Raw genomic sequence first — 25,515 nt, forward strand, 5'->3', positions numbered from 1 at the left:
TGAAATGTGAGTCACAGCTAGAAGGCGATTTGGGAATGAGAAATTTGATTAGTTTGAAAGAGCCTTGTTGCTTGTGAGACGGGCAAGACGGTTTTTTTTTTTTAAATAAATGTAGTTCCGGCACAATGGTTGTTTATTTAATTTTTTAAACGCACAAATTACCCTTTGCGCCATGCGTACAATAAAACGTCGAAGTGGCTTTCAAAAAAATTGGCCAACAATCTCTTGGAAGCGTATACAAAATAGGACGCGACGCAACCATAGATATAAAATAGAATAACTAGATCGGCCGCGCGTACATACGCGGATTCTGGCATGGGGGCTGCCATTGCCTATCTCCCGTGTACATTTTCTGTGAGTTGCCGTCAGCACGTGACTTTGTGCCGTCAGCACGTGACATTTAGCGCGTCAAAGGCCTATCTCCCGTGTTCATTTTCGCGCGTCGCCTTTCGAACGTGAATTTTTTACCGCGTCCATGGCGAACAACATTTTTTTCCTACACAGGCAATGGCGCGTATGTACGCGCGGCCGATCTAGTTATTTAATTCTATATCTATGGACGCAACTCAAAGCCAAAACGCGCCAAAACCCAAATTTGCCCCAAGGATGGCGTCTTGGGGATTTTTAGGTGCACGTTCCGATCGTTCGCAAAGAAATTATTTCCCTTTCGCAAATCGAAATAACTTGTTACCGGACAGTTCTTAATCAGGGAACTTTGTAGGCCTACTGGTATCAAGTTTATGAGGCCAAACTTTGATAACATTTTATATCACGATTAAATTGTTTCCTTGCCAATCTCAACCCGATATCATGACTGTAACGCAAGGATCAGGGAAGTTCTTTTGATATAAAAACATAAATACATGGATGGTGAATCAAAAAGTGTCTAGTGAGGTATGTGACACGTGACACAATTTAGATTAATACCATTCCGAGTTGCGGTTAATAGACCATAAATCACAAGACCTACGACAACAACACAGACCATTCATTTTTCACATGCCACGAATTTCAGTCATGATGATAACAGCATCTTTGATTGTCTTTATTATTCATAGAGTCATCACAAAATAATGCAAGACCAATCTGGAACAGGGAACAGTTCGTTGTATGGTCACATAAAAAATGTTTTTGGTACATTTTATAACCTTGGCAAATGGCAACCATTGAAAGAAAGGGAAATGATAATTATTATGTGTAAATAATTCGAAGCTGTGATCTTTGACCATCTCTATAATACAAGACAAAATAACAAAATATTCTTTTAGATTTAGAAAACGTTCATAGCAGATTTGCATTTGATTCAGCATAATGCTTTACACACAGTGGATATTTTATTGCATACACAACACATAATAGAGGCCATCCAAATTGCACGATGAAGGCAGTTATGCCTATAGATCGTGTCCACAGAAAACCTGGTTTTTGATTTATTTGACAATTGAATTCATCAAGCTATTCATCAAATGAAGTTGCTTGGCTTTACGTGAAAAACACCAGCTATGCTCGTCATTGACCCTCAGTCTCGGTTTTCTGCTGAGCAAAATATTGAAGTAACCGACTTAATTATATTTCGCGTAGGCTATATGTATAGACATGCCTGATTAGCGAAGCAAACAAGCGGTTATCCCCAATCACTATAACTTGAAACCCTCTCCAAAATTTAGTTTCACATTTTTAATAGCTCGGCCTGTCAAGATCAGAATAGGCTGGTTCCGGCCTATCCTGAACGTTACACACCAGTGTGTACACAGCCGTTTCCAAACCTCACCATCAGCACCACGAACAGCCGTCCATTTTGAATCCATGCTGAAAGCCTATACTAATCCAAAATGGCTGCCTATAAATGGGCAATAATAGAGACGAGGTTTCTTGTATCATTACTTAATTTTTAACAGATGATATAATGTTGCCCTAGAATCCCAATTGAGTTTTCATTATCTGATAATTACATTGAGAATTGGTGCAGCTGACACTGTGTGATTGTAAACGGATACTCAGTGCCTGTCGACAGGCAATCACTGCAGGACGCTGTGTCGTAGCACCACTTGAGATGCTGCCTTAATGAACTCAAAGGTGATGTAGTGAATTGCATTGACAGCAATCATGATTACATTAATTTGATAATAACACAGGGCGAATTAAAGGGCAAGTGGAACACTATCATAGCACCATGATTTTAACATCAGTTTAAGCATTCAGCCTTTCTTGTTAATTCATTGCCCAACATTAAAATGAAGATATGGAAGACAAGTCGACCTTCATGTAATGAATGTGCATAGCCGTTGACTTTGCAGATTATGCTATGATGTTTTTGGTGTTTTATTTTTTTAAGTCAATGTACGCGTCTCCAATTAATGGTTTACACTTATTTTAATTTGAATAACTCGTTGGGCCTCTCGAGCAGCATAAAAGACAGTAGGCATACACAATTTTACAGAGCTATACTTTTAAAGTAATTAGCTTGTTTCACATGTTCCGTGTCTCGTATCCCGATTTTCTTAACCACGCTGTTGAATTGGTTCAGTTTTACAGTTTGAAAAGTAAATATATTTTAAAGAAGACGATAGTAAGACTTAGATGAACACACTAATAAAAATATGTCTTAATATTGTACAGATGATTGTGGTCTATTAGACAGTGTTTCTGTAAAACTTTCAGTTTCATAACAACATGGTTTGGGGTTTTATCTTCTGAAACGTTATACTTTACTTTTAGTATATAATTACCGTGATCATTTTATAAAAAAAAGATCAGAAGCAAAAACATGCAGATCTTTAGTAACATCTCTACATGTCAAGAGAGAAAGTACATAGGTATTTCGCAGAGAAAGCACATCACTAAGTTGGGGAGTATAGATGGAACGGAGTTGTATCTCCGATTCCGGCGACATTCGTATAAGGCCTGTATTTTTCATAAAGGCCACGGTGGCCATATTGCCTCGGATGCCGCAAAAGTATTGGCCTTTGCGCCCCTCACAAGATAACGGTAAAATAATCACTCTGATTTCCCAAAGTAACACCATTTTTTCCCCTCAATGAATTTGCCCCGCCCAACAAGATAGAAGCTATCATATAACACAAGGCAGAGATACAGAGGAGTACATCATAGTTTACTTATCAAAACGAATTACATTTATACAAACAAAACCCTGCACAACTGTACTAGACGTTATTAATGAAAGTGAAAGCTTCAAAAACATGGAGAATAAATTTTTTTAAAAACATCTAAAATTAGTATCTCCACATACTGCATGAGATAAATGAATCCAATAAAACACATCATATCACTAATTTTCATAAAACATCTGAGCACATTTTTTTAACAACAAACTTTTAAACCATTTTTCTATAAATAACAAAACAGAATATTTTGTCTAACAGTTAATCCTGTAGATACTTACAGGGTATGATATCTTACATAATATTGTATAAACCAAATGCAAAAAATCCCTCGAAAATATTGGGGAAGGCAAATTTTCAGTCCAGGTTTGCATTTTTGTTTTGAAAAATCAATCACTAAAGAAACAAAACGTTCCTTTTCAGCGTCCATTTTTATTTACATGTTTTACTTGAAGTCGTTTTATGGTTACACATGCAGCCATTGGTTACGAACAAAATCTGACGTCACATTTATTGCTGCGGATAATAGGCGTATGAATATAAACCCACTCAGTGTTCACCAGTCAATAAATCCATCAGTGACTATCCATTGTTTCTATCCATATTCATCCATCAAGTACCGCCAGAAGAGTCTTGAGCCAAGACTATCTCAGGCTAACAGCATGATGTACCGCGATGTACCAGTGAACACGCGTTCAATATCTGGGTATTTGATTGGCTGCTGCATTGCCAATCTTCACGCTGATTCGTCCAAACAAACACGAATGCGGAGCTGCTCTTTCAGAACTCCGCATAGCACCAGCAAACAAGAGCACTTTTCGCCTTTGGTCGACGTATAATCAGTATTTTTCAGCGTCAAAATAATAGTTTCCAAAGCAATGAAGTTAGACCTCTGTTGCATCTCCCGATTTGGAGTTTCCAAGCTCTGCTTTACTGGAGTCTTTATGGAATTGTTTGACCATTCTAGCCATGGTTTTAAAGGCTTCTTGGAGACCCTCTCCCGTGCTGGCCTGGGTTTCTATTACCATCCACGGATGATTGTCCGAGAGACTCTGAAGGTCCATCACTTCTGAGATGCGTGCTGCATTGTATGCTCCTGTTGGGGGTTGACACAGAGAGAAACGTGTGCTTGGTTTATTGAGAGTATAAAGTTGAAGATGTAAATGAATGTTCATTTGACATTGATCATGTCACACAAGGCAATTTACGGGCAACCAGTCCTACCTCCAAGAAGACAATTTATTCACATATCAGTTTTCTCATTCTTTTGGGGAGATAGTGAGTTACAGCTAGAGAGGCCAACCTGTGAAATTATGAGTGACTCATGTCTAACACTTTTGCAACAAACAGAAACAAACCAAGATTGTAATGACAATCTTTGAAAACTAAGGATTTATAAAAAAAAATTGTGAATATCATTGTGTGTAACAACGCCAGAGACAACATTATAGGTGTAATGTTTGTTTTTGTTTGTGACATTATAACATTTTTTACTTTTGGGCAAAAAAGGCCAATGGTGTAAAAATATAGAGAGTTGGTGGCCTTCTTTAGGTAGCGGGATCTGTTCTTGTGGAAAATTACTCATTTTTTCAACGGATTTTCAAGAATGTTTTCGAACCACCTAACACTTATTTCATAGTAAAACATAGTACTCTGCTTACCTGGTAAATCTTGCTTATTCGCTAAGACAAGAACTGGAATTCCTTTAGTCATGTTAGGATTCGACACCACTCGAAACAGCTCATCTCTCGCCTCCCACAAGCGCCCTCTATCGGCACTGTCCACCACGAATATAAGGCCTGTGTGCAAAAGGACATAAACGAAGGAGAAACACCCGTTATTTGCAGTTAGTCAAATAAATAGATGAATGAATTGTGCAGTCTGTTTATTGTTACAGATTTGAAAATATAACTGAAGTAACTTATATTTGAGTTAGTTATACAAAAGGGGATTACATGGTTTACAAAATGGCAGGCTTTGCTGTGGCTAATTTGACAATCGCCGGGTGAAAGTAAAGAGACTGCTTGTCACAATAGTTTTAAACTGAGTGAAGAGAAGAAACTCAGCTGTTATATGTATAAACAAAACATAGATTATACTTTCCTTTGGATTATGGCATCGCATGCTATGCTTTTCACTCAAGGGGTGAATGTGAGGATTAGGGCAGAATAATTTACAATTTTCTTAATTTATGGGCTCAAGTTGGTACTTTGGTATGAGAGTAGATGCCATCTTGTAAAACCATTACAAGTTAACGACAGTCGAGCCGATTTCCCCTCATATCAACCGTGAAACCCCGGGTCCTCGGTGATTAACGGTCATGCCTGTTCAGCTGTTTCCTTTTTTGTATTAGTGCCTTACAGAAAAATACCGGACAAAGTTGTCCACGAATGTGCACGAACGCATCTTGTTTTGTTTCGGGTATCTACTTTTTTTTTTTTTTTTTTTTGCCAAAATGATTGGACCATGTTTATCCATTGTAAGCTCACACATATAGGCCTATAAGTATAACCCAAATCTCCGTACCAAATAAGTTTTTTTTTTTAAATCAATATTCCTGTTTTGAATTATGGAAATGTCACATTAAATTTCTTCGCTAAAAAGCCTACATTACACATGCATGGCTTACGGTCATCTTTCATCAAGAGCGCATGGCTGTCCCAATGCCACAACTGTTACAACAACTCCAGGAACTACACCCAACACAATTGAACAGTAAAACAGCATGGCTCTTATGGCGGGACATTCCACAACAGGCCGCGCTAAACCTCAAAATAGTTGAACTTCAAAGAGAGAAAAGTCACAAGTGCATCTTATATAGTCGGATTATATACTTGAATTCATGGTTGGGTATTGTTAAGGGAGTAGAAAGCACACAATAGAACTGGCTATATAATCACAATGCCTGTGGCGGTGTGGGACCGGTTGAATCGAAACTCCTTTTGCTTTTATTATTTTTATTTGCTAGTTTATCAATACCGTGCAATACTGCTCTTTATTTGGGCATGTTGTAAAATTTTATATAGGGTGAATGGACATTTTTTTTTGCTGACCCAAAAAACAACCCAACAGGCCGATTGGTGATGTGTAATTTAATATGCATGGGTGTTTCCGGACTACGGGTAGCGATTACGTTTCTGTGCAGGCTTATATACCTTTCAGACAATAATAGACAAGTTCAAAGATCATGTAGGGCCTACTTGACAAAATTTTACCAAAAGCTTTCAAAATAATGTCATTTAAACGATACCGTGTAATTACTCTATCGGCACTATAATAGTGGACATTTTTAAAGGGCACACCCTTAAAAAAAAAACATTATTATACCTCAGGCCGATGGGTGATGTGTTAATATGTATAGGTGTTTTCGAACTACGGGTTGCGATTATATACACGTTTCTGTGCAGGCTTATTCAATATTATACCTTTCAGATACCAATAGAAAAGTTCAAAGATCATTAACAACATGTACCCAAAGCTTTCGAACATTACAGTTGCTGACCCAAAACAACCCCATAATCAGGTCGACGGTTGATGTGCAAATAATGCATGGGTGTTTCATTGACAACCAGTGGGTTACGATTAGACGTTTTCGTGCAGGCTTATCCTTTCAGATACCAATTCAACAGTACTATTATTATTATTATTATTATTATTATTATTATTATTATTATTATTAACACCATTTCACCCAAAGCTTTCGAAATAATGTACACGTCATTGTTGTTTTCATTTCCACGGGACATGACCATTGTATATCTTCACTGACGCATTTGGTGTTGTTTTGCTTTCGTTTCTTCAGAATCTATACTTTGAACTGTTTCTTTTTCTTCATAGCATTCGATAGTAAATATTAACTAAATATAAATTGAGTATGTTTTCTCAGGAGATAACAGAAGCTATACGGGGGACTGACGTTTTACGAAACCGAAATGTACTTTGAGCTGTATGCAGTCCATGAGTCTTTCATTGTACATGCCTATCCATCGCCATTGCTTTCACCATGTATGCCTATATGTCTTTTCATTAAAAATCATAAGCAAACTTGGATATCTAAGTATCGTGTGGAATGAATGATTAACGCTTGCACTCTATTCCATTACCTGTGTTTGTGTGTGTTTGTTTGCCATTATAATGATATAACGCATTGGAAATGGGAACCAGATTAAGCATGAGATGTTGTGGTATTTTTGAGGAAGAACAAATGTTGAGTCACACCACTGATGACAATCTGAGTAATTCTGAATCAAATACATTTAAAAACTGTTTTTATGTCGTTGAGTGTATTTGCTGTCTTTACCTATAGTTTGAGAACGGACTCAGCTCAAAATCACACAAAATTGCTGACATGATCCTGTTATTAAAGACACAGATTTTGAACCACGGTGACCAAATTAATCAACGTTTTAGAAAGACCGATTGAAACAGGTTCGGCTGCAATAATACTAATAGCACTGGCTCATGATATTGATTAGACTCGTCATAAAGTCACCGGGTATTAGCACACGAGCCACATTGTGGCGTCCGGTATTGACCTCCATGCCGTGGGAATCAAGTTGTGGGAAACTTCGAATCAATTGGCGGGTCATAACCTCACGACTGCAACCACACCATAAGGAGTAACAGTGTTGGTTGCCATATGGGATTTGAGATGTTTTATTTTTCAATATTCCCTCGTCCATAACAAATTAATTTAGTTCCAAATTGCACACCCAGTTACTCTTTCAGTTTCTGTTTTCATCCCTCGCACTCAAGCAGAATAATGCAATAATCCAATGTGCTTTTCCCGCCTTTATAAGCTAGACCTCATGTAGATCTAACTTGGAAGTTATTGTTTATGGAAGTTTCATCCCTGTTTACAAAAACAACAACTGATCGTGTATTCAACAGAAATGCACAAACCAGCGTCGGGTATAACCAGTGGTGGTTGTTTTTGAACGCAGTCTAAAATAAACAACATGACAAACTATCCATTGTGTTTTCATGGTCAGCAGATTCATTTCAGTGAAATACTGAAATATAATGATGAAGTAATACACATGCAAGCAGACTATAGTGTTAGTCACATGTTGTTTTTACATGATTACTGAGCTGTGAACTATTTTATATCATACTTCATACAGCTTTGGTGTTTTTCTGCTGAAATTCATTTAATATAACTTATGACACTGACAAAAATGTCGTTTGTTGTTTGAACAATTAAACAAGAAGTGGTGTACCACAATCCGATGAGTTAAAAAGGTGCATTGAGAAAACAACCATTCAAGCAAATCGCAAACAAACAAAAACTAATCCCGCCTCCAGATGTTGTTCAAATTTATTTGAAGACAATGGCCTTAGTGATAATTTCAAACAAGTAAAAAAAAAATGAAAACTGGCTTGAATGCTCCTTTGATTTAGCGAGATCCTTGCAGTAAAATGGGGGCAAGGACATGTGCAGAATAGTGAAACCCAACACAAAACATATCCTCTTATATAACTTATGCCTACAGTTTGTTGTAATTTTTATCTTTCAACCTTTCATTGTTGATTTTCTATAACAAAACTTGAAGTGTTGACCTTTGAGAGTGTAGGCCTACAATACGCAAACTTTCGGTTGTGATTCGTTGATTTTTCCCCCTAACTACTTCAGGCTTCCTTTCGTGTTCCGCGTGCTATATAAGATAGTACCAATGCACAAAACATAACCTTGTTTAGTTAAATTTGCTCCAATAAGTATTGTTCATTGTACAACAAAACTTGGAGTGTTGACCTTTTGAGAGAGTACGATACGCAAACTTTCAGTCGTGATTCTTCGAGATGTTTCCCCCAAGTCCATCAGACTTCCTATCGTATTTCCCGTGCATAAGCCGCATAAGATAGTAAGGGGATATTTAAGGTCATCGCTCTTCACATGACTACCGTCTGACCCTCCATGTTCACGGTGCACTATTTTGAGGTTAACACGACGGCTGCCTGACGTGAAGTGACACGTTGATTGCAAATGCAACCAGAAACTGGGACCCTGTCTAGGTTCCTATCTCTCTATGACTGTGTCTCCCTATGTGGGAGATTATAACGCCCAAGAGTTACAAGTGGACGTTCGAACCCCCCCCCCCCCCCCCCCCAACAGTCCTTTAATTCCATACAAAAAACTATGGTCGTGTACTCTATTCGGAACCCATGAAGTGATAGCTACGATTGTTTTATGATCATGAGAAAACAAAAACAACATGTCTAGTTCCCAGACTGCCGATGTTGCAATTACACTTGAAAATTAAATGAAACATTCGAGGCCTGTGCGATTGGAAATCAAATGTGGTCTGTACGCCTATTCGGTAATATCTCAAAAAGCCCCCCACTTTAAAAGTTAATGAACTTTGAAGGAAACACAAGCTGGGACTATAGATTTGCACCGATGTTACAAACTCATATGTGTTGGTGTGCTAGTAGAAATTGATGGACTTACTATACAGTTATATACAGTTATTCATAATTTATTTCAAGCAACAACTATTTAGAAGACAGTCTGGATGTGTCACATTCGTTCTCGAGTTAAAGGAACACGTTGCCTTGGATCGGTCGAGTTGGTCTTTGAAGAGCGTTTGTAACCGTTTTTTATAAAATGCATATGGGTAGAAAGATGTTGTAAAAGTAGAATATAATGATCCACACAAACATGCCTCAAAATTGCATGATTTTCCTTTTACCTCGTCGACTAACACGTCGGCCATTTATGGGGGTCAAAATGTTGACCCCCATAAATGGCCGACCATGTCAGTTCGCACAGTAGAAGGAAAACCACGCAATTTCGAGGCAAACTTGTGTAGATCATTGTATTCTACTTTTAAAACATCTTTCCAACCATATGCATTTTATAAAAAACGGTTACAAACGCTTTTGTTTTGACCAACTCGTCCGATCCAAGGCAACGTGTTCCTTTAACTTGGCCCAGAAAAGGGGGCAGTGTCAAATGAGGTCAATGACCCCGCAGTCTTTACCATAATAATACAACCGACTCAATAGAGAACCGCACAGAAACCGTTCTGAACCGTTTTTATGGCATAATGTCTGATAATTATGTGGAGGTGGGAGCGTCAGTTGACTTTCGAGATTAAGCGGCTTTCCCGTTAAAATATTTGTTTTAAATTAATTAATTAATCTATATCCTCTTCGATGACCATTGTTGCCGCCCCTAGATTTCATTCTTTCGTCAACAGACAAACATCACTGATTCGGGTTCGTGTGGCATAACAAGCTGAACAACACATACACGGTTTGCAAACGGGCCGTGGTTCCTACTGGTGAACGTTCAATATAAATTAGAAACTGTGAAATTGAAGAAAAATAAAATGCAGTCCTACAATTAATCGAATTTCCCTCCCACTTATTCCAAGTAGGCATAATACCGCTGAAAGATCTTTAACTCACACTTAGTAGGGGGCTAACAATAAGAGAGTGTTCCTGTTTCAAAATAAAACAGATGCCCATATATATAAAACATAATACAGACCATTGACGTACTTCAACAACGCAATGCTGCAAAAGGAAGTATTGCAAAGAATTATGTCACTGCTCCTGTTTGTGCAAGGGCTTTGATTCTGCTGACGATGTTTTTACAGCAAAGGAATGTTAAAGGGAATGTACGCGTTTGGTAGTTACTCAAAACAAATATTATTTTAAAAAATGACTTGTTCGCGATCAATGTTGATAGTATAAAACATTGTGAGAAACGGCTCCCTCTAAAGTAACGTAGTTTTTGAGAAAGAGGTACTTTCTCACTAAAATAATAAAAGACTTCTAGCTAGACAAAATCGTCCAACAAGGGTGTTTTTTTCGTTTATCAATTTCTCGCAACTTCGATGACCAGTGAGCCCAAATTTTCACAGGCTTGTTATTTTATGCTTATGATGGGATGAGAACACTGGTCTTTGACAATTACCAAACGTGATACAGCGCCTTTAAGGGTCATTTTCTTCCTTAATCACTTTAAAACAATCATTGCACATGCCGTACATTCTGAAAAGCGCAGTTAAAAAGGGTAAATTGCAGTGCATCCACATTATTACTGTGTTAACAGTTTACATCAGATACGCCGTAAATTAAGATCCATGTGACAACATATAAACGGTATTCTTTATGCTATTTGTGTGTCTCCGTTAAAGACCGGTTATTCATGCAGATGATCCCGTATCAAACTGCATTTCTTTCACAACATTAACCCAATATTTGACGTCAATTATTTGACACTAATATTATTGCCAAAGAGCCGTGGAAGTGTTTAGTGTCAGAACGACCGTCACTGACCGAGAGTTCGAAATCTCTATATACGGGATCTTGATTTCCACAGCAACGCCCCCTTTGCACTATACCCTCAACCACGTCCCGATTTCCCAGATAATTTTCGTTCAAATTCTTCTCGTTCTTGATTTACACAAATAATTGCTTTGATCAGGAAATTGGAGCGCAAATTTGCCCTTGCTGAGTCACGCTGACACGCGCCAACTGAGGATAAAAAACGTTTCCTGCATCTTGTCAAAAAGGATGCACTTAAGAAATAGGGTGAGTGACGTGGTAAGAATGGCTATGATACCCACACCCTATTAATTATGTCTCTCTGGTGACATTAGCACACCACAAGGTTGTGAACCCTGTATACAACGGACAAGGTGGTAACCAGTGCAAAACATTTCATAGAGCTGATAATTATGCATAACACTAGTAATCTTGACTGCATGAAGTCAAGACACAAACCCTCCTCTGTCACCAACCTCATGGACATCACCTGTCTGACAATTAACTGGTATAAGGGCCATGGAAATGTCTTCGCCATGCGGTGAAAAAGCCACATCCCACCCATTGCCTATAAACCACCCATCCCATCACAAATTGAAAACCAAAGAATTTATAGAAAATGTCGGTGAGGCCAACATATTTCTTCACTTGCTGGCAACGTCATCCGTGTAGTTCAAGCGAGGTTTGAGGCAAATGGCAGATTTTAAAGGGGGAGCTGCAGCATAAAATTATTCCGGAAAATTGAAGAAGAAAAAAAAAATTGTTTTCTTCAATTAACACAAAAACCTGAGACATTCAATCAAATTCAAAACGAAAAATGTTCTATATTCAAATTGAGCTGAATAACTAAATGTGATTTCCCCATCCCATGGCAGTATTTCAGACAGTAACATCTTCTGCTAAATTTGGAATGATTTGAATGATATATTAAAACTCATCTCTCCTTTCCATTGTTTTTCTCACCAAGAACACAACCCGCTGTCTTTTTTAAACCGTTGACGGATACGCTAAGTGTACCACAACTGACAAGCTCTTCTTTGACCAAGTGTCGACTACCTTGATTCCTGATCAAACTCTAAAAGTTCTGAACAGATTCAATAAATGCATAAAGGTTATGCATAATTAACCCCATGACCAAATTACTAAATTAGTTCACCTCACGGTGTAGATATTAATTTCTGTTTTTCACGGTGATTGGTTTGGTCTGCCCTGAGGACGAGAATTATTCACAACCAGTGAACCGTTCAGGGACTCATCGAGGGACGTGGTTCAGTACCCCCTTCAGATATCATGAGGAAATTTGTCTCAGAATTGTGTTATGAATTTATATTGAAAGGGAGGTTACACCTTTGATAATTACTCCAAACACAAGCAGCCATAATAAATTACTTGGTAAAGAGAATTGGAGAGCTGGAGACAAATTGAGCCCCCCAAAATGACTTTTCAGAGGGGCACACCAAGTGAGGATACTGGTCTTTGACAATTACCAATGTATCATGCCTTTCGAAAATAAAGTGTGAATAATCACTTTTTCAAAAGAAAACACCCTTACCGTGAGTTTCGCAGAAATAGTGTTGCCATAGTGCTCTGACTTTCTGCTGACCGCCCACGTCCCACACGCATAGGGTGACATTGGGTACGGGAGTGACTGTTTCTACGTTGAAGCCGATTGTGGGTATTGTCGTGACTGCCTCGCCAAGTTTCACCCGGTATAAAATGGTGGTTTTACCTGCAGAAAAAAAAATGAAATCCACTTTCAGAGGTATGCTTAAAGCCAGTGGACACTATTGGTAATTACTCAAATAATTATCAGCACGAAACCGTTATTGATAACGAGTAATAGAGAGAGGTTGATAGTATAAAACATTGTGAGAAACGGCTCCCTCTGAAGTGGACTAGTTTTGGAGAAAGAGGTACTTTCTCACTAAAATAATAAAAGACTTCTAGCTAGACAAAATCGACAGTAATCTTCCACGAATTTGATTTCGAGACCTCAGATTTAGAACTTGAGGTCTCGAAATCAAGCATCTGAAAGCACACAACTCCGTGTGACAAGGGTGTTTTTTCTTTCATTATTATCTCGCAACTTCGACGACCGATTGAGCTAAAATTTTCACAGGTTTGTTATTTTATGTATATGATGAGATACCCCAAGTGAGAAGACTGCATGGTCTTTGACAATTACCAATAGTGTCCACTGTCTTAAATCACGTATTAAACATAATTCATGCGGGCTAGTTATTTTACTGAAATATTAAGATTTGTTGGTTGATGATAGTTAACTTAATCTTCACCAGCAATTGACGTCCGGTGATAGTATGACCTATTATTAAAAGAAATACAAACATTTCTTGCATTTAGAAATACAGAAATTGATGTGGTATTTTTTTTAGGTTAAACTCCCAACATTCTTGACATGGTCAACATGAGGTTGTCCCTGCCATCATACATAAATAGTCTGGTTAGTTACTCACTGAGGTCTACCATGGAGGAAGGAAACCTCCATGATATACATACAGCCCCTCAAGTCGAGGAATTCTTGAAGAATTTAAACTATCTGAGGATATATCAGTCTGTGCACCAATTTCGTGATAATACAAATTTACATTATACTGAAAACATGACACACCGCACAGGGTCAAAGAAAATAACAGGAAAGGATTAAAGGAAAGTTATTTACTTTTCTTATGATTCAGATATTATACACAGTTTCCACACTCATTTTCAAACACTCGAGAAAGCAACTTTTAACGAGCACGAGGTCGCTATTAAGAGTGTAAACTATCCGGTGGGGGTTTATAATGTTCAAATGAGTGGAACAGACCAAGTCATAAATAACCCATTCGAAGACCATTTTGAAAAGCTGAAGTTTACATCAGGAATTCCTGAATCCTTTGAAAATATCTTAGATTATTCTGTCTCATGATTTTGTTGGATCCGTTGCTACTCCTTGTCATGGCATATCCGAAAGTCTTTGAAAAGGTCGAACTTTGTTCCGTGAATTCCTCACACGAGGAAACTTCTCTTTTTAACAGAAGCAAAATTCCATTCTAAAAATTTGTATATTATATTATTACCACTCGAATCAACAACTGATTTTTGTCCACTAAAAAGCACACAACTCTATGCTGATGATTTCTATTCCATGGCATATCCGAAAGACTTTAAAAAGGTCGAACTTTTTTACGTGAATTTCACACACGAGGAAACGTCTCTTTTTTAACAGAAGCAAAATTCCATTCTAAAAATGTGCATATTATATTATAACCACTCGAATCAATAACTGATTTTTGTCCACAAAAAAGCACACAACTCTATGCTGATGATTTCTATACACCCTATTGAGAATAAGTTCATCCCGTTTTCAAACCCGCTGCTAAAAGATACCATAATTATAGGGCATCTTCCTTCACGAATATACACAGCAGCGTTCCACAGGGATCGATCATCGGTCCTAAACCCATCCATTCCTCTCTGCCCTCAATCAATCTCAGCAGAGTGATACGCATTATTCACGTCCCCCATGGGTGACTTGCCCCTCTTACAAAATGCATGACAGCATGGGTGCTTTCACTGCCCCATCACCGTGCCCCAATAAAATCAAACTGAATTTCAATTAGACCAAGATAAATTAAGTGCTAAATGGGTCGGTGGTAATTAATCATACCGCACGTGCCGATTTGTGCCATGATGTGTATGTTGTTTTAAGCCAATGTTTTCACAGTGGACTTATATACAAGCTTAACGATGAGTGTGATTATATTCACTTGTCTAGTCTTGGTGCAAGACGTTCTTGTTGAGGCGTTAAACCTATGTCCCGTGCGGGGATTGAGTGATGGTGAATAACAACGTATTGCACCCAGACTACTAATGACAAGCCGGACCCTAGAGATGATTTTGACGGAACTCGCGCTTGAATCGTTGAGATTCCCCTGTGCATGGAGCAATGTCTCCGTGCCATTAGGATTACAATTCACTAAACTATAAATAGAATTAGGGTATACCAGGAAGATTTGTCTAGCAGCCTCGGCTCCCAAGAAACCATGCAACAAACGTCTTTCCCTTTTTATTGGATTTGGAATGGTAAAGAACCCTATAGTTTATCAGTAGACTTTTGTGTGGTTATTTTTGGTGGACAGACTGCACCAGGTTTCCAGGGATGTCAGGGCATAATGCAATGGTGCAGAATAACTCTAAAATTATAATACCTTAATTTGAGTGTGCTTATGTGCAGAACTGTATGTTTTTATGTAAATGATATTGCAATGGAAAATTCATCGAAGGTTTATTGTGTGTTGTGAAACACAAAACAAATGATTTGTCTTTACAAAATAAACAATGTTCTAAAGACGGTAGTAAAATAATTATTTACAAAGAAACAGAAATATAACGAAGAAATACAGAGGGTCATTTCCCTATAACAAGAAAATAAGACTACATCTTCATTCGATCTTACTACATGGCACTTACTTCCTGCAAATATAATTTATAAAGGTGGCATAAATAATTTAAAGCTAAAATGGATTTTGTGAACTCATTTTAGTTCACACCGAAAAACATCAGCCATATCCATCCAGGATTTAGTATAACCAGAAATGATCTGATTACTTCAACAGGATTATGGATCCTGGAAACACCCCCTCAAAAAAGTACATCACTGCATTTCACTCCGGGGGCTTAAAATATGGGTTTTGTGTCTGTAAATTAGGACTCTGTAGCTGGGGGTGCCTTGGCACAAAGGGATCTTCATAATAATATAGATTTGTGCTTGGAGTGTCTGTCGACTGGACTGGTATGATCATCATCCATGTTATGAGATGGATGAGTCATGAACGGGATTGGAATCCTCGGGGCCGATCCGTCTCCCTTTCCCCCGGTCTCGGGAGATTCCAACCCGCCGTCTTAATATTAAAGGACTGGCATATGAGGATTATTGAACAAAAATATTGGGAACGTATGCTAATGATGTCACAGTTTTGCATGTACACACACGCTGTGTTGTTGGGGACTTGAATAACAATGTCAATCACACTCAGATTAGAAACTACTATTATTTAAATTATTAATTTCAAGAAGCGGGCCTACGACCATGGCCTGAATCCATATCATGTTAAAGGCCTGGCATACGGATTAAGAACAATTCAGCAACATACGTTAATGATGTCACAGTTTTTCATCTACACATACGCTGTGTTGTTGGGGACTTGAATAACAGTTTCGGGGCACACTTAGATTAGAAACTATTATTAATTTCAAGAAGTGTGCCTACGACCATGGCCTGAATCCATATAATGTTAAAGGCCTGGCGTTACGGATTATTAAAAACAAGTATGGGAACGTATGCTAATGATGTCACAGTTTTTCATATACACACACACTGTGTTGTGGGGGACTTGAATAACAGTGTCAGGGCACACTCAAGATTAGAAACTATTATTAATTTCAAGAAGTGTGCCAACGACCATGGCCTGAATCCATGTAATGTTAAAGGTCTGGCGTAAGGATTAAAACAAGTATGGGGAAGGTATGCTAATGGTGTCACAATTTTGCATGTGCTGTTGGGGACTTGAATAACAGTGTCAAGCACACTTAGATTGTAACTAAATTATTAATTTCAAGAAGTGCGCCTAAACGACCACGGCCCGAATCTATAGTCGCTTGTGGCTGAAAATATAACCGAAGAAGTTGATATGCTACGCCAAAAAAATGCTTTGAAGTAACATTAAAAAAAAAATAGTTGGGAGACAAGCTGTACATGACCTGGTACCCGGACCTTTGTGTTTCTTGCGCAAGATTTTAAAATGTGCTGAATATAAACTCTTAAACATTGGCTTCACTTTTACACACAAAAGAGGCCTATGTTCAGTTGAGCTTCAAACTTTCAATTCATACTTTCAAATTTGAGGGAATGGAAAAGCAAATCTCTGTTTTGCTCACCCGTTTTAACACTCATGTGACCCTTCATGACACCATAACAGGGGTTATCTTCCCTTCTATGTTGGTTTCCGTGTGATATGATCAAGAAGGCCGCCACAGATAATAGTCTTAGTGTTATTGCATTATATTGCAGCACTTCCCACTTCATCACACTTCAAGAGGTTGCCTCCTGGTTTTTGGCATCGATGCTCCTATTGTCATATTGGTTGTTGGCTCCAATGAGGCCATTGATCGTCAAAAATGGACTAGTCCCAACATACCATACAAACAAACTTTTTGAAATGCATGTGTACTTTTTGAAACGGATCTTTCCCGGGTTATTTTTCATGGGACAGGATTTTCTGGAAATAGGAGTAGGCCTACATACTTTAGAACCCGTGTTTGTTGTCATGTATATGATTATTCTTTCAAACGCAAGTTTCTTTTTACCCTTGCATAAGGATACATTATCATATCCCACATGTCGATTGAATATTAATATCATAAATGGCGGTTCCTCATCCAGATTATGTATACGCTCTTATGATGGCTGCCATCCAGCTGTTATGCAATAGCCCATTGAATTAAAGAAGTAATAAAACAGATATTGTGATTGTCTAAAAACAAAGTTGATATGTAAGCTTACGAGGTTGATATAACCCTAGAGTAAGGACAGAGATGTAATAGGTCATACTCTTATAGTAAGAAATATTTCTGTCTAAATTCATTGGCAGACATTTTTGAAGTTGTTTTATTTGATTTGTCTATCCCCAGGCAATTTAAATGAATCTTAACATGTCTGAAACCGTAAAGGATATGAATAAGGAGTTTCTCAAACTCGTGTTAAGCGCTTTCTTTGAAAATATTGTAATGTGACCCCAAAGTTTTGTCGAAATGATGACGTCATGAGAATGGTTGTTTCTCCGGCGTGCTGATTGGAAAACCGGCGCGTGGTGTTCCTTCCGAAAACTAATTATTCACAGTTTGAAACATAAATTGTAATGCTGTAATACCATACATGGACGGGCCGAGTTGCATTTCATTTCGAATTTTATTTTCAAAATAATACCATTGAGTTACCATCACACCAACGCTCCAGGCCATCAGCCATTCTGAGGGTGGACATGTGCACTATTGGATTGCGGTAAATTTGTTGTGTAGAAAATGCTAAAGATGTTGGCTTAAATTTAAAACACAATATCCAACAAACCGTCCCTTATCATCCACCAACACAGGCGTGTTTTAGCATTCATTTCGTGGGTGGACATGCGTTGGTTCACGCTAAAGCAGTCGTATTATAATGCTATATTGTCGATTGACGAGTGCCACACATCTGTTTCCAAACATCATATAACGTGCAGCAGTTGTAATTCAGAAAACAAAACTGCTTTTCTGAACATTGCACTTAAAGAGATAATAAGTCAGCGTTTTTTTTTCTTCAGAAGGATGAATAAAATCTTACTTTTTTGTTTTAATCACGCCATCTCAAACCAAGCAGTGAGAGTTTCATCAATACAGGAGGTCACGTTGCGTGAACACATGTTTTTTGTTTTGCAGGGATTCGATCTCGCGTGTCTATTTCAATCGCTGTGATCAAAATAAGCGAAATAAGCAACGTTCATTTTTCGACTCTGCTCTGACCAACTATTTTCTTTGCCACCATCTTTGTCTTGTACCCTATGTCAACCATATCAATCGATCATGGCTAATGATTTTCAATATGCCAAAAAAGGACCTGACTATTTTTCTTCCAGCATCTTTGTACCATTGGTTTGATGACTGCACCATTAAAAAGACATAACTGTAGGGGGAAATACTAACTAGGGACCTAGACTGGTATGAAGTTTATAAGAAGTGAGCTTTCAGATTGGAACTATTCTGTAAGCGCAAGCATGTTTGACATTATCATTAACCAGTTCGATACTTTGCCTTTCAGTTCCCAAAGGCCTACTGCTGATTGTAATGCAACGAAGCTATCGGCTTACAGCCTTTCTAAATCTCCACTCCGCAAAATGTGAATCCATAATAAAGAAACTGAAATAACATTTCCTTCTAGTTCCAAATCGGCACAGGCTTGGTAATTAAGTGACACCGCAGCAAAGCTATATGAATGGATTTGGAAATTCGATGAATAATGAAAGTTTATGTTAATTATGTTGCGATATTTGGCTTTCTATACAATGGCTATTTGTAGTGATGGGAGATCAACATTATTGCGCACAATTCATTTCGTTCAAAATGTGTTTAGCAACCATCTTTTCATGAATACAAAAACCTTTATGCATGTGTTCGACCATGGAGCAATGTGCTCCTTAGTTCGACAGTGCATTTCACTATTTAGGTACACAGCAATGGTAATTCAGGGCTTATGGTTCAACACCAATAAAAAAAAGGGTGCGGTTCGACAATGAACTTCACTATTTTTCAACTTTTATGCAATGAAAAAATGTTCACCCAATGACCCATATTCACAAAATATAGACTACATACAAATAAACCCTCTTTCAGTATTGATTCATTTGCATAGTGTTGACTTTGTTGCCGTCAACCATGCTTCAAATCAAACGATACGGAAAATGACATGAGAGGTGTGGGGGAGAACCATAGAGCTCTAATGGGGAGAACCCAGTAAAATCATGGCGACTAAAATCTGTTGCTTTATCTTGACGACCCGTGGCGTTTATGTAGCCTTCTTTACACATTCATGAGTGAGAGTACAAAAGGAATACATACGCCTCTAACCCTGTTCAAAGGCAGTGGACACTATTGCTAAATATTCAAAATAATTATTAGCATAAAACCTTACTGGGAACGAGTAATGGAGAGGTTGATAGTATAAAACATTGTGAGAGACAGCTGCGTCTGAATTACAGTGGTTTTGAGAAAGAAGTAACTTTCCACGAATTTGATTTGGAGACCTCAGATTTAGAATTTGAGGTCTCGAAATCAAGCATCTGAAAGCATACAGCTTCGTGTGACAAGGGTATTTTTTCTTTCATAGTTATCTCGCAACTTCGACGACCAATGAGCTCAAATTTTCACAGGTTTGTTATTTTATGCAAATATGTTGATATACACCAAGTGAGAAGACTGGTCATTGACAAATACTAAGAGTGTTCAGTATACTTACAAAACATCGAGTTAAAAAAAATTGAAAGGGAGCAGCAAAAAGCTTTACATGAAATAGGACTACCGACCACTCAAAATAAGTGACCAGGGTCCAATAATTGGCAATTTACCACCCCTTCTCTCTCGCCACAATCCCATCAAATTTCGTCATATCCGTCCTCACTTGACCTTGTGCTAGTCATTATGGGCTCACAAAAGCTCAGCCAAATAACTCAGACGAACCTTCAACAATTGTATACAAACTCGTCAATTAAAATGAATGTCGCAACAATTCACTGTGGTTGCATGAAATTGACAGCTTACCAGCTAATGAGTATTAATATTCCTTTTGTGCTGAAGGCAAGCTCAAACCCCACATGAGCTGAGCCATTGGGGTTGCTTTTGTTATAAGTGTATTATTGTGAAAGAAATTCAAAGCAATAATAAGGGTCTATTGAAGAATGGACGCCAAAATAATATTTCAATGCACATTATACCTGGCTGTGCTCGGCTTACATGGCCGTTTAAATGAGTCTCTTCAAAAGCTCTGATTAAAGGAACACGTTGCCTTGGATCGGTCGAGTTGGTCTTTGAAAAGCGTTTGTAACCGTTTTTTATAAAATGCATATGGGTAGAAAGATGTTGTAAAAGTAGAATACAATGATCCACACAAACATGCCTCGAAATTGCGTGGTTTTCCTTTTACCTTGTCGACTAACACGTCGGCCATTTATGGGGGTCAAAATTTTGACTCCCATAAATGGCCGACCATGTTAGTTCGCACAGTAGAAGGAAAACCACGCAATTTGGAGGCAAACTTGTGTGGATCATTGTATTCTACTTTTAAAACATCTTTCCAACCATATGCATTTTATAAAAAACGGTTACAAACGCTTTTGTTTTGACCAACTCGTCCGATCCAAGGCAACGTGTTCCTTTAATAAATAAACTCGGTTCACTGCCATACAAGTATTATCTTTTGGTAGTGTAAAGGCTTTTTAATTATGTTGTTTTAAATTAAAATGTATTTCACTTTCGGGATGAATCTTTCATTTTCCCCTATTAAGCATTTCGATTTTGTCTTCATGCAGTTCTTAAAATAGGGGTGAGAGTCACTGCTGACAAATAAGTTTCAAACTCTAGGATCCACATTTTCAGGAGGTATGATTCTTGCCAATGGCTTAGAAATCACAACAATATAATATATGCACATGAGGTCATTTGAACAGGGCGCCCTCGCATGGATATTCCATTGTTTCATTATCAGTTTACCTTTAAGATGGCGGTTTGATGACGTCAATGCATAAGGAATATACCCTACAAAATGCATTATAAACGATGTCTCCAAACAGCACATCCACAATTTCCCCTGTGTCATGATTCACAGAAATTGACAGACGTATACTATTACTTCCTGCTTATTATTTTCAAATTAAACCAAAAAAACATCATGGTAGCAAAAAAAAAGGTTTTAGATTCAAGGTGACGTGATGTACTTTCTATTCAGTAACCCTCCTCGGATCTTATTCAATATTTTGTTGTGTAATTGTAACCATTACATCTGTTTGCGTACTTTTGGAAAGATCGGGGTGTAAGATAAATCATGCTGCGTTCTGTTGTTTTGTTTTGGGGTCTCTACTGGAATATTGCATTACAGTTGCGTTGATTGAGAATATGCACCACAAGTTGAGATGGATATCAGTATATTGCGTAACAGAGCCATCTACAAAACTAAAGTATTCTGTGTAATGAAATGGTGCTATTGTTGTTTGGTCATGTTGTTATTGTTTTTAGTACTTGTAATTCAAACAGCCTTCTTGACAATCGTTTTGTTTCATTAGAGCTGTATACGGCAGGATGCTTGATAGGTTTAACTTCTAAAAAGCAACCCCTGGCATGTCTCTCATAACTCGACCTTAAGACAGCATTGCTGATATCCTGTTTCTCATGCAACCTTTTTTGTGGTAAGGAAACCAGTAGTAATGTACTGTTGTAGACGTGCATATAGACCTAAACATGCACATGTAGATAGACCGCTCGTGCTTGTAAACCTTTAATTAAATTCGAGTGGACGAAAAACAAATGTACATGTACGTGGGTTACAATCTCAGTACAGATAAGATTAAGGCATAATTAAACAAACAAACCAGTTGACAGTTAACACAACATGAGCTTTAGCTGTAAAACTGTATGGAGGTTCGGGAAGTGCTTGTTAAAAGACGAGAAAAAGGAAATACCACCAGAGCAATATCCGACAATATAAACCTCGAGCTCAGTTCCAAGTACTCTGACCGATCAAATAACAAACTGCAAAACAAGTCGAGGAAGCTCTTCATTTGAACCCAGTGATATCATCTGGTAATAGTAGGCCAACTGCATGTGTAAAGCAAGATCAGACTATCGGTGCCAATGTGCATAAGGGAAACAAATCATCAAACAATTCAATATATATCATATCGAGTCGGTGGCTGATGTTATCCAAGCCTTTGCAGTCATGGATAGCTCCAGTCTTCCTCCATGGTACAGTCATGTCAAAACTGCACTGTCTGGAATGACACGGCATTGGACAACTGCACTCCGTGCTTAGAATAACATTCAAGGGCAATATTATTCGCACTTTATTATTAAGTTTCTCTGCTGTCTCTTGCGTAATGAAAATGTAAAGTTTAGCAAGTATTGCATCCTGTATCTTTCAATTCATGTTCATATTTTGGTATTCTTTGTTTAAATGCCCGCTATTATTCTCCTTTCTTAAAAATCGTATGGTAGGGCTGTATGGTTTATTGAATATCGGTTGACGACAAGTAGGTAAATGGATTTCCAAATTCAAAGCGAACCTCAAACAGGCATCGTGCACATGTATGCAAAATTCAACGGAACGATAAAAGCCCTGCAACCGTGTTACACTTAGAGTGTCGTCGAGATTTCTGAAGTCTGATTTGGATTAAACCAAAACTAGGTAATGATCTGAGATGTTCCAATAAATATGATACATTATTTATTCTAAAAAATGTTTTGTTTTAGATATTTTCTTTAATTTGGGGAAATTTTGAATAATCTAACGCATTATGTCACCATGGGATAATAACCAGACTGTGGTATTTAACATACAATCCCATCATAGACTGCATAGCTTCATGTTCTCGGCATATAGCGCATTTTTTGTGTGGCCAGGAATAACTCAAGGCCGTTCCCAGGATTTCTAAAACACATTCCTAAGCCAGCTGTGTGATGTTCTCAAACAAGAAGACCCCTTAACGTGAGGTATCTTAAAAAACACTTACCGGCAGCGTCCAAACCCAGGATCAGTATCCGCGACTCTCTATCCCCACTGATAGAAAACCGACAGTCCACATGTAAAAAGTCAGACAGTTTGCCCATGACGTGGCCCATCTTGGTCGATTTGGCACCCATGGTGAAAGTTGTATGTTCCCCCTTTCCCAAAACGAATAGCGGAATAAAGCAAAATCCTCTTTAGTCCGGGTTTAGATGTTTTTGTAGTCCACTTCCTTATCTCGTACGGGAGTAAAATCAGCAGGTCGCAGAATCATGGTATCTTCCCATTCTGATGTTGAGGTTCCTGGTTTGTTGTCCAAAACACACTGTAACTATTTCTTCCAAACGGCTAATATTATAACACACAAAGCTTTTTCCAACTCTAACTCGTGCAGGAGTTTTGTCCTGATGTATTGAAGGGTAGATTGAAGAAAAATTAATACATGAAGTCACTGTGTTGTTGGCCTGTTACAGCTGATTCCCTGCCCCGTGTGTGCGCAGCAATCAAGAGTGGCGGCCGTTGATGGGCGAAGAGTAGTGTGTACTGTGTGAGAACTTCCGCGTTGACCTCAATGCATTCACCTGCAAAATCGCATAGACCTGCGATGATTTTGATGAGTCGTTGAACACAAATCAACTCGGTTCTCTCTCATTTTATAGCCAAACATGAGTGTTTAAAACTAGCTTAGTTTGTTGTGACACGGAACAAGGTGTGTGATGAGGGTGTCACTTCCAGGAATATACCCCGAGATTTCTCGTGTACCGACGGCACCCGTACACGAGTGTATCCCTCCACGATGGGTCAATCAGCATGAATGAGCATAATCATAATGCCCTTATAAATTATCGCGATATTAATTTGGAACTATCTTCAATTTAACCCGTGCAGTTCGTGCAACCGCCTTGTTACACTCGATGATGTTATCATTATGATGTTGTCTGTCTGGTGATTATCAATCAAATCGTCACGTACACAAGATGCACAGAAAAGGATGACAGTGTCTTTCGAGAAATAGGTCCAACAAGGCTGGACATTGGTAACATCATCTACACGTTCCATGCTGCTGAAACAAAGTTCAACTTGTGTGATGTGTCATACTCGACTCTTGGTTGACGCTCCCACTAAACCACATCAACATCATGGCCAAGAGACAACCGGATTTTTAATCCATGTTTAGTGCATGATCGGATACTTTTCTGAAAACAAAGAAGGACATTTCATGCGATACACTTTTTCCGCTGTTATTTTAAATGACAGGGGCCAGTCGATGATTCAAACAAATAGGCCTGGTACGCCGCTACTCGGTGAACATTATGGGCACTCAAAGATACATCATAGTTTGTTAGACAGTCTTATGGAGATTTCTACCTCCATGGTTTGTCCTATGGGTAAATTTTAGGTCATCTGATCACTTTTACAAAAACAGCCATAGAGCTGGACTTCGATTTGTACAGAGTCAAGCGAACAAAAAACATAACATCTTATTTGGATTCCACTGTCTGATTTTATTAACGATATGATAAGAGGGCACATCTCAAAACTTGTGTATAATACCTCGTGAAATAATGTGGAAATTATTACACAATAATTCCCTGACCAATGTATAGTATTCTCGCCTGTCGGGAAATGCTCTGGAACGACCAAGGTCACTCTATTTGTAAACAAAGGTTACTTGGTTATTTTCCTTCCTCTTTTTCTTAGACCACATGGTTTGACCAAAAACTGTAATGGTATCGTCATTTCGTACAAGTTGGGTGGCCTCATAATGTGATACCTACAAAGCGTTTGGTGATACGTATGATTCAACCTTGGGGTTGT

The 25,515-nt window shown here is 38.2% G+C and overlaps 1 protein-coding gene across 1 annotated transcript; it reads right to left on the bottom strand.

Annotated features, from left to right (window-relative positions):
- Nucleotides 1-1,015: 1,015 nt before the first annotated feature.
- Nucleotides 1,016-24,615, bottom strand: LOC139947196 (uncharacterized). Its single transcript, XM_071945066.1, has 4 exons — nucleotides 23,705-24,615; nucleotides 12,949-13,125; nucleotides 4,784-4,921; nucleotides 1,016-4,218 (listed from the first exon to the last, which is right to left on the bottom strand). Exons 1-4 carry the CDS (start codon nucleotides 23,832-23,834, stop codon nucleotides 4,007-4,009), a joined length of 657 nt encoding a protein of 218 aa, XP_071801167.1. The 5' UTR covers nucleotides 23,835-24,615; the 3' UTR covers nucleotides 1,016-4,006.
- Between the last annotated feature and the right edge of the window lie 900 nt (nucleotides 24,616-25,515).

The sequence above is a fragment of the Asterias amurensis genome, chromosome 1 (assembly GCF_032118995.1).
Source record: "Asterias amurensis chromosome 1, ASM3211899v1".
Lineage (NCBI taxonomy): Eukaryota > Metazoa > Echinodermata > Asteroidea > Forcipulatida > Asteriidae > Asterias > Asterias amurensis.